Below are 9,679 nucleotides of genomic sequence, written 5' to 3'. Positions count from 1 at the left end.
TGTCTTCAATTTCGTTTTCGAACGACGACTGGTTTCTAAGAGTGAGGGATTGGGCGGCATCTCCATGTCTTCTTTATTCTTTTTGGCTTTTTAGGGGTCGTTTAAATGACAACATAGACTTTAATGTAGCCGATTAAATGCCAGGCCAATTTGTCATTACGTCTATAACAAAAAATTATTACTATGACTGATTTATTATATTTTGAAAGTCGGAGTAATTAAACGACTATTAGTTTAACCTTACCCTTATAAAATTATAAAAATTTACTCACAAACTTTAACTGAATTAATAAAGTTAAAGACTTTAATTTGAAGGAGTAATTTTAAAATTTTGGAAGTTTTAAAATATTATTGTTTCAAATTTGATTAATTGAAAATGTTATCAATTATAGTTGCATTGATCGGATAAATAGCTGTTAATTTTAAAAAATTAAAATATTATTTTATATAAAACTCATATATGATGATATTTATACCCGACACTTACTAAATTTTAAACATTTCAATCAAAATTTTATTTAATTTTTATAGAAAAATAATTTAACTTATTAAGATATTTATTAGGTAAAAAAATTTCATGTGGCACAACCTTATACTTAAAAGTTTTATCTCGTAATAATGCCAATGGACAACGACTATATGTTAAATAATGAATCGCTTTAAAAGCCAAAAAGAAAGAGGCAACCTCTATCTTCAATCAATTTCAAGTAACAAAGCAAACTCAAAACTTCAATTTCCTCAAAGTTTTCTCAACTTGGTCAAAACGTAAGTGGGAAATTCCATAAGACTGCATGTATTTTTCACTTTTCTTACCTACCAGCAAATGCTTGACCTCTTCTCCACTCATTGCTAACAGCTTCAGGATGTCCCTAATACAGGGGAAAAATGCTTCAGGACGAGCACAAAATGGTTGGAACACAAGGAACAATGCTTGCATATCAGTTCCGAACTCATTGCTTTGCTTCTTTGAAAACTTAACATCACCTCCTAAAATGCTACCACATATAAAATGGTCCAGCCCATCCGCCACACTTCGCCACAAGTCCAAGAAGTCTTTCCCGTTGAGATTTTTCTTAAGAACATGAAGCTGGCTCTTCAAACTCTGCAACGCTTCAATAAAAGCATTGGAATCCTCAGTATGGTTGTATTCCAGAGTTAGATTTTCAAACTGACGAAGAAGAACGGCGCCGATTTCCATAAGCCAGTTGGTCTCTAGTTCAGCCAAGCATTTTATTTCCTCTTCAAAGAAGCAATCATCATAAAACCCTTGGTGTTGTTCCTGCATGTTAGAATTGCTTTCGGCAATTTTCATCTCCAAAAAACTTGCATCATCACTCCATTCTTGCAGCTTAGACTCAACATATCTAGCAGCATTGATTGATTCACATGCTCTAACAATTGCGCTACCATCAAGCTCTTCAGGTGGCAATTCGGCATTTCGGCAATGCAGAAGCAGCACATTGGAAAAATACCAGAAGAATCTGGCTACAGTTGATCTAACAAATTTGGCACGAGACAAAATATCTGGTAAAGTTTGGCATCTATCAATCATTTCTTGCGCAATTTTAAGTGCAGATTCCGCAACAAATGGAGCTTTATGGGCTTCTCTAGAAGAGAGCAAAAATGTTTCGCATATTGTACTAACATCAAAGTCAACTCTATGTTTGTCGTCAATTTGCCAAGCTTTAGCATCCTTCAGTACTGCTTTTAGTTTCTTCCAGCCGTCCTTGAGCTCCATCTTTGCCCAAATCTTAAGCCAATCTGGTCTATCACAAAATACTATCAACACGGATATCCCTCTCCTTTGAGCATCTGGAAACAAGAGACAAGTTTCGTATCTCAATAACGACTGCATCTGTTTATCAAAAGCAACAATAAGGTCGACTAGATGAAGCCACAATGAGATAACTTCTAATTTCATGTCTTTCTCCTTGTATCTTTCAGCCAAGGCAGGAAAAACATTTTTTGTTAAGGACCCAGAAAGTATATGCACCATTGCAGAAATCCAAGCTTCATTAGCACTATAGCTCGTTAATCTAGCTGCATCAATCAGAGGCTGCAAAATATCACTTACTCCTTCCATAAAGTCCCTAGTAACTCTATATACAAGAGCAAACATAAACTCAGGCTGCTCAGCCCATTTCACGAAGTGATATTCCATTCTTACAGCTAAAGGAGTCACCAGTTCATCAATAGCCCAAAGTCGTATCTCGCACTCCTTTTGACCTAAAGTTTTAAACTTTCGAGCTTCTCTACGTGAATGCAGTTGCTGCAAAGCGCAAAGCACATGAAAACTTTGAGCATAAGACTTCTTTTCATTTCCGTGCATTAGAAGTAGTGGGTTCAGGAGCTTAGAGAGCCCTCCACTTTCCACTTTTGATGCTAGGAGTTTTGGAGGCCACCCAAAAGAAGCAAGAAGAGCACGATGTTCTGCAAGAGCTTCTGGTCGAAGTATAGCCAAAGTTTTATCTACTCTATGATCAACTGACTTTAAAAGATGGTGCCATTGTTGGGATTTCTCAACATTGACAATTATCTCCTCAACATCATTCGTGGCTTTTATGGCTTTTAGTAATCTTTCTTCCTTTACTCCAAAATCCTGCATGGCAAGAATGTCTGGATATAATGTTGGCGATGCATTCTGAAATAATAGGGGAAAACAGGATCACAGTTATTACTTGTGATGTCAGTAAAGTTGAAAACTTTGCGAACATATTCCCTGGACGATGATTCCCAGAAGAGAAAACTACATCCTCGAGGTCTCCTACCAAAGCTTCTAAGCGAAGTGCAGTTTCTGTAATAGTTAAAGACGAGCTAAGTTCATAGCCAGGTGGCATAGTACATAAAATATTGGGGAAAGGTCACACAAGCTATGAACATAAGAACAAAGAAGGACATGTAAACATATTCTAAAAACAAAGAAAGCATTGCACGCTAAGCCTTTGCTTGATAGAGTGGAAAGATGGAAAATTGAAGGGGTAGAAAAATAGAAGGGTAGAAAATATAATTTTTCTTTCTATAGGTGTGTTTGGCAGGAAGATAGAAAAATTGAACGAAAAAATAATTCTCTTTCCATCCACTGCTTAATAGAGTTGAAAAATGAGAGGAAAAAAATAAAACTTTCGAAAAATGCATAATTTTGAGCTAACATAAACCCTCTGATTTCTCTTCTCTTATCATTTCAGTTTGGAAAGATTGGATTTTATGCATTAGGATGGAAAATGATTATCTCTACTATTTTCTTTTCTCTTACTCTTCTTCCCTACCAAGTACACTAAAAATTTATTTTCTTTACACTTTTCTACTCCCTCCTTCCATCCTTCCACTTTTCCACTCTACCAAGCAAATTTGCTTGGTTGAGTGGAAAGGAAATTGGAAAGGTGGATGGAAAATAAATTTGTACTTTTCATAGGTGTGCTTGGTAGTAAAGATGTAAAAATTGAAAAAAAAAAAATTCTTTCCCTCCATTGCTTGATAAGGTTGAAAATAAAGAAAATAAAACAAAACATTTTAAAATGCATAATTTTGAACTAACTTATAGGTTATGCATTAAAATGTAAAATGTTTTTTTTTCTCTCACTTTTCTCACCTACCAAGCACAATTAAAATTCCTTTTTCCAATTTTTCAGTCCCTCCTTCTATCCCTCCACCTTTTTACCCAACCAAGCACGCCTAAAAGCCGAAAATATGTGTTGTTATTCTAATAACAGATGAATATGCATCAAGGAGCATTCTCAAAATCTAAGCAATAAACTATGAATATAAGCATTAGCAGTAGCTGAGCATTCTTATTCTGAAGCTGCATGAAATCACTGTCGTTACCTCACAGCAGGTTTTTCCTTTTTCAAATTGAATGCAGACATAAGCTAATAGGCAATTGAAGAAAACTTGCATAAAGGAACATTCTTACATACACAAAGGCCATAGAATGCAAGAACAAATAAACAGTCTTTCATTGTCATGAGGAATTAAAACCCAGTATTATTATGTAGATAAAATTAAGAAGAATGAGTATGCCAGAAACTATCTGCTTGGGATTATTGCGATAAGGTGTAAAAAAAATGCTGACCAACATATTGGCGGATGAAGTGAATCCGGTGCAATTGAAGGGCCAGCAGCCGCAGTTCTTCACCCAAAAGCCTCTTCAAAGCAGTCCCATCTGCAAAGCCCCAAACATGTTTAAATTAAAAAAAAGAAGGGAGAGATTAAGCAAAATCAACCAACAAATCTTATGCAGAGTGCTAACACTGAGAGGAAGCGGAGAGGGTGAGATTGAGATTAGAAAGGGAAGCTTTAGCTCGAAAAGAAGAAGAGATCCATGAAAGGGTGCGATCCATGAGGATGGTGCGGAGGTGTAGTAGACGATTGTCGTAATCAGAACAATGTTTGGTCCATTCAGACAACAGACAAGAAGAAGAGGTAGAAGATGAGGAAACATCCTTCTGGGTCTTGAAATGTTGGTCCAGGTATTCTGACTGGGATCGACATAGCTTACCCACCTCCGGTAGAATTAGATTTTGAGGATCCCATCCTTCCATTTCCCTCTATTCTCACTAGATTCTCTCTATTCTGAACAGTAAATACTCATGATAACTAAAACCAAACTCATCTCTCTCAATTTCTCTATCGAAGAATTTCGGTTTTTTTAAAAAAAAATTAAATAATATAAAAGTACCGCCTTCCACTGCTTTTTTATTTTCTTGGGTCCATTTTCTTTTTCGTCCAACAGCTAATAGAGCGTAAATTCGAATATTTGCATATATTTACTTTTGCTAATTGATTCGACTTTATATGTTATTATTTCAATTTGGGTTAATAGATATTTTATTGTTGAATCTCTGGTAATTTTCGGTTTGTAGGTTGAGATTAACATAATTACTTTATCTTGATATGATATTATTAACCAATTCGATGATATCATGTGATAATTTTTCGATATGCCATTAGATAAATATAAATTAAAAATTATTTTAAAATATGTAAATAATAAATATATTTTTATAAAATATCAAATTATTTATATTACTATTATTTTAAATTAAAATATATTAATTTTCAAATATATATAAATTAATAAAAATATAAAAATTTACATTAAGAATGACGCTGGACATATAATTGTCCGATTTAAATGTATTTAGACAACTACTTATCCAGGTTCTTTGTTAATATAAAAGATTGTGCTTTTTTAAATTTATATATTTTTAATTTTTGTAATTTGTACTTGTTACATGGCACCACTAGGTTAGCAAGTAGTGTCACGTCTTCACAAACTAATAGTGCTAATGCAAACGAATACAAATTCAAGTACAAACTAGATAATAAAAAAAAGACCAACTATGTACAAATAAATAAGGTTAAGGAACAAAATATATATTAACCCTTTCAATTTATTAAGATATTCGAATATACAATATATTTTATATTTAAAAAAATGAAATTAAATTTTTAGTGAATTTGGATATCATCAAATAATTTAATTAATCTAAAGCATATTCAAATTTCATAAACAAATTATAAATCTGTTTTTTATATAAAACTAAAAATTATTAGTAAAAAAAGGTGAGATGGAGTGATGTAAAATAGCTCGAAAGGATAATGAATACTTCCAACCTATTTGCAAAGGGAGGATGAAAATGCAAATCCAACTCTATTGCTGTCCTTATTTTGAGGTCAGAATCCCTTATTTTCAGGTCAGAATCTTTTCTTCACCAGAATTTTCAACTAGCTATGATTTATTTTTTAGGCTGAAAACTGCATTTGTCAAATAAATTAGGTAAATAAATAAGGGGCAAGTTTCGTGTACGCTATGGTCAAGGTCAATAAGTTAGTCAAATAAGAGGGGATCAAGAGTCAAGACCAAAGTGCCACAACATTCAGATTTGAGTCGAAAACATAGTTATATCGCAACATAGGTAACACACATCAGTGTCTTCAATCCAGCTCCTGTATTAATTGTCTGAAATCTTAATTTTAAATGAAAATAAAATGCAGCAATGAATTCACGAGAGTAAAAAGCAATAGTCGTATAGACTTGCATATATGTATTATGTATATCCTAAGGATAGACACAAAATGTGTCATTTTTTATACAAAGAAACAATCTCTCATACGCCAATGCCATCTTGCTTGCTGTGAACATGGAAGCTGCATATTCCCGAGATGCCTTTCCCCTCTGTGCTACCCTCTTTGGACCTTCTCTCACCACCTCCTCTAACGCCTCTACTAGTGAATCCACATTTGGCGAAAACATGAAACCCAACTCATCATTAACGACAATACTGCCTTTGATGCTCGGGAACCTCGATGCAATCACCGCTTTCCCGCTCATCATTGCTTCCATCAGTGTCAGATCTAATCCTTGAGGCCTCAGCGTTGGGTTCACAAAAATGTCAATAGCATTGTAAAATGCCTTCAGTTGGGATGGGCTCATTGAACCTAAAACTTGTACGCGGGCCCCTAAATCCTTGTATCGTTGCTCCCATGGTCCGCTCCCCGCTACAAGCAAATACACATCGGGGTGTTTTGTTATGAGCCTGGAGAAAGCTTCGTAAAGCAAAGGGTGCCCTTTATCCTTCACCAATCTTCCGGCCACACCAAGCACCAAACTAGCATTTTTGGGGACACCGATTTTGGACCTGAAGTCAAGGCCCAGGGATAAGTCGTTTCCAAAGCCATTTTCATCGACACCGTTGAGGATGACATGAACTCTTTTCCTTGGGATCTGATACACATCCCTCAACATCTCCCCGCAACTATCACTGATTGCCACATGATGAGCGTAGTTGTGGAAGAATCTTATTTCGTTAAGCACTTTTGGGACGACCCCATATAAACTAGCGTTGAAAGCAGGCGACATGGGTTCATTGGGCTTACGAGTTAAATCTTGGTATATGCTGGATTGTAAGCTTTCAAGGGCTATACCGTGCCATGAAACAGCAAGATTCTTGAGATTGCGAGCCAAAGAATGAGGAAGAGCCACACTTTCGGAATGGATGACATCGAATGGTTGACGCTGGTTTTCATCATTAAAGAGCTCCCAAGCTTTTTTGTATTGCCACTTGCCAGCTTCACCTTCATGGCAGTGAATTCGTGGGGAATCATTAGAAGATGTTGTCAGGACATCAGGGGGGTGTCCGTTGTTATTGACTACAGGGGACGTAAACACATGAACACGGTGGCCGCGGCGAGCTAAAGCGGTGTGCAAGGTGTAAGCATGGCGCTCCATGCCGCCAGGGGTGGTGCCAATAGGCCATTTTCGTGAAAAAACAGCAATTTTGAACGTGACAGGGGGAGATTGAATATGGGGGAAAGAAAGACGATTCCAGGCAAATAGGGCATTCCGCAGGTCGCCAGACCAAGACTTAACTTTGTTGGAGGCAAAAGGGGGTTTGCAGAGGTAGGAAGTAGAGGTATGAAGGATAAGAAACAAGAGAGGAACGGTGAAGGCAAGTATGAAGAGAAGCGTAGCGAAGACATTCGAATGGAATGAGATGAGATGAGGCTTCTTGGGTTTGTTGTTGAAGGCCATACTATTTTTATTCAATCCTATCTTTTTCTATCTAGTAATAATCACTTTTTAAAAGTTCTCTGGCTAATTCACTTCATTCCAGTATGCATATATTCTACCCTACCCCAGCTAGCTAGGGATCCAAAATGCAAAGTTGGGGTATGACAATTAGGAAGGAAAGAAGGAAAAGTTTGCTGTGGGCAAGCACTAGGCACGCACTACCTAAAGCAGGCAAGCAAGCAACGCAATGTGCCTTTATTGGTTTTTAAATATTGGACTCCTTTTTCAGAACTAAGTGCGTTTCTCACGCCTCCTCTAAACAGAAAAAAATGTGCTATCATCATCTTCATAACGTTTCTACACATATAACAAATTGGTTTCACATTATAAAATCCTAAACTATATGCTTGTTTTTCTACTCAACTTGGCCGTGGCAGTGCCACTCACAAAAAATTTATAACGTGGCAACAACAGTTATCTTTCGCTTTTTCCGGCCCGCACTTCATGCTTTATTACCTGTTAGCCAACCCTAAAATGCAAAAAAGAAAAAAAACACGAGAAGAGATGGTAGGAAGTTTGGATTATCGACCACGCCCCTGCTAGGCAGCTCCGAAACTAAAACCTAAAAAAAGGTCTAAATGTCAAATGGATGGATCGATGTTGTAGTTGCTGCTACACGTGGTCCTTTGAAAATTTGAAGTTTGAACGCCGACCCAACGCTAAGTATATCAACTTTGACAAACTAGGCCAACTTGATGTTGAAAGGTTTCGGTGGATTTTTTTTATCTGAAGCCAGAAGAATATCTCATCAGTAATATCCAAACTAACCGCAAGCTTTAGTGAAACTGATGATTCAAGCACTAGATAGTAACATAACATCGAATTAGACAGGACAAAGTGTCATCAAAGGCAGAACCAAGTTGCATCTATAAATGAGTGCTATATAATTCACCGAAAGCCAAAACAAAAACAAGAAGACACGACAGGATGCTAGATACAATGTCTTTGCTGTCTATGTGTTCCCCAGAGAACGAAAATACCTACATTATTGCTTCAAGTTGAAAAGCTAAAGCAACTTACCTCTAAAGCCTAGAGTAGTGGTTAATTTGTAATTTAGTTGGTGGGTTAAACTTGGTTTTTTTTTTGGGTAAATAAAGAGAAAACAACTTAATACAACATACTATTCATAACATATTTTAAACCGAGCTAGTCCTCAACGGTTTTCAGTAATGACACTTTTGATTCCTTTATGTGGTCCACTGTCAGTTAATGTATTTAGGTTAAAATTGAATTGATTTAATTTGGTCAATTGGTTGATTGTTAAATTTAGTTCGATTAGAAGTTGATTAATGATTTTTTGAAATTTTGATTATTGGTTAATTCGGTTCGAAATCGAGTAATCAATCGAATTAACCGAACTTAATAATTAATATTATGTGTTAGTTATGAGTTAATTTTAATATTTATGTAGTGTTTTTAATTATATAGTGTTTCAAGATATAGATTTTCCATTAATTCGGTTAACTTTCAAGACAAAAATATATGTTTTGGTTAATTTTAATGTATTTTTAATATCTTTTATATTTGTTTTAACCAAAAGACAAAAACATATAAATTTTAATTAATTGAGTTAACTGACCAAATTAATTGAAATATTTCGATTCGTTTAAATTTTTTTTTAAAAAAATTCGATTTGATTAATGCTTGTTCGGTTCCATTAACCGTTTGAACATCCTAATAAAATGAGAATCATTCAAACAAGTACGGCACCAGAAGCGAATGGCAAGGACTTGACCCCTCTTGATGTATTTTTCTTTTTAGGCTTTTAAATTTTAGTAAATTTTAATTAATAAATAGTAAAAATTTTATTTTAGTCCTAAATTTTTGGCGGATTCAAATATGAATAATTTAGCATGTTACCAAAAAAATATATATTTTATAAGCATATAATATAAATTATTACAGTTTACGTTTGGTTTTCTATTATAGGTAGCGATCATCTTGGTGTTTTGAAGTTAGAAATGGTTCCTTATATTTAATGGAACAGCGTGGCTTTCCTTTACTCATTTCGGCTCCTCATCAGTCATCATTGTATTTGCAATTATATAAATAATAGACTTATTTAGATTGAAGAATGAAGACATTTAGGGCGGTTACCAGAACCTATAG

General features: G+C 35.2%; 2 protein-coding genes across 3 annotated transcripts; both read right to left on the bottom strand.

The window, feature by feature from the left end:
• Positions 1–640: 640 nt before the first annotated feature.
• LOC105764916 (RINT1-like protein MAG2L) lies at positions 641–4,646 on the bottom strand. 2 transcript variants are annotated; one of them, XM_012583720.2, is made up of 4 exons: positions 4,247–4,646; positions 4,070–4,159; positions 2,679–2,794; positions 641–2,599 (listed from the first exon to the last, which is right to left on the bottom strand). In XM_012583720.2, the coding sequence occupies exons 1-4, from the start codon at positions 4,536–4,538 to the stop codon at positions 722–724; spliced, it is 2,376 nt and encodes a 791-aa protein (XP_012439174.1). In that variant the 5' UTR covers positions 4,539–4,646; the 3' UTR covers positions 641–721. The 2 variants fall into 2 exon arrangements, with proteins under 2 accessions (XP_012439174.1, XP_012439175.1); XM_012583721.2 differs by lacking the exons at positions 2,679–2,794; positions 4,247–4,646 and having other exon boundaries at positions 641–2,641; positions 4,070–4,157.
• Positions 4,647–5,929: 1,283 nt separating this feature from the next.
• Positions 5,930–8,079, bottom strand: LOC105764915 (uncharacterized). Its single transcript, XM_012583719.2, has one exon. It carries the CDS (start codon positions 7,529–7,531, stop codon positions 6,059–6,061), a length of 1,473 nt encoding a protein of 490 aa, XP_012439173.1. The 5' UTR covers positions 7,532–8,079; the 3' UTR covers positions 5,930–6,058.
• Positions 8,080–9,679: the final 1,600 nt, after the last annotated feature.

The sequence above is a fragment of the Gossypium raimondii genome, chromosome 12, assembly GCF_025698545.1.
Source record: "Gossypium raimondii isolate GPD5lz chromosome 12, ASM2569854v1, whole genome shotgun sequence".
Taxonomy (NCBI): Eukaryota; Viridiplantae; Streptophyta; class Magnoliopsida; order Malvales; family Malvaceae; genus Gossypium; species Gossypium raimondii.
Note: the sequence above shows the minus strand (reverse complement) of the source record. Positions and strands in the feature narration are given on the sequence as shown.

Coding starts and splice junctions, on each gene's coding strand:
- LOC105764916 (XM_012583720.2), bottom strand. CDS start 4,538: ATGGAAGGATGGGATCCTCAAAATCTAATTCTACCGGAGGTGGGTAAG. Junction 4,160..4,246: donor CCTCTCCGCTTCCTCTCAGT/GTTAGCACTCTG, acceptor GGGGCTTTGCAG/ATGGGACTGCTTTGAAGAGG. Junction 2,600..2,678: donor CAACTTTACTGACATCACAA/GTAATAACTGTG, acceptor CTTGCCATGCAG/GATTTTGGAGTAAAGGAAGA.
- LOC105764915 (XM_012583719.2), bottom strand. CDS start 7,531: ATGGCCTTCAACAACAAACCCAAGAAGCCTCATCTCATCTCATTCCAT.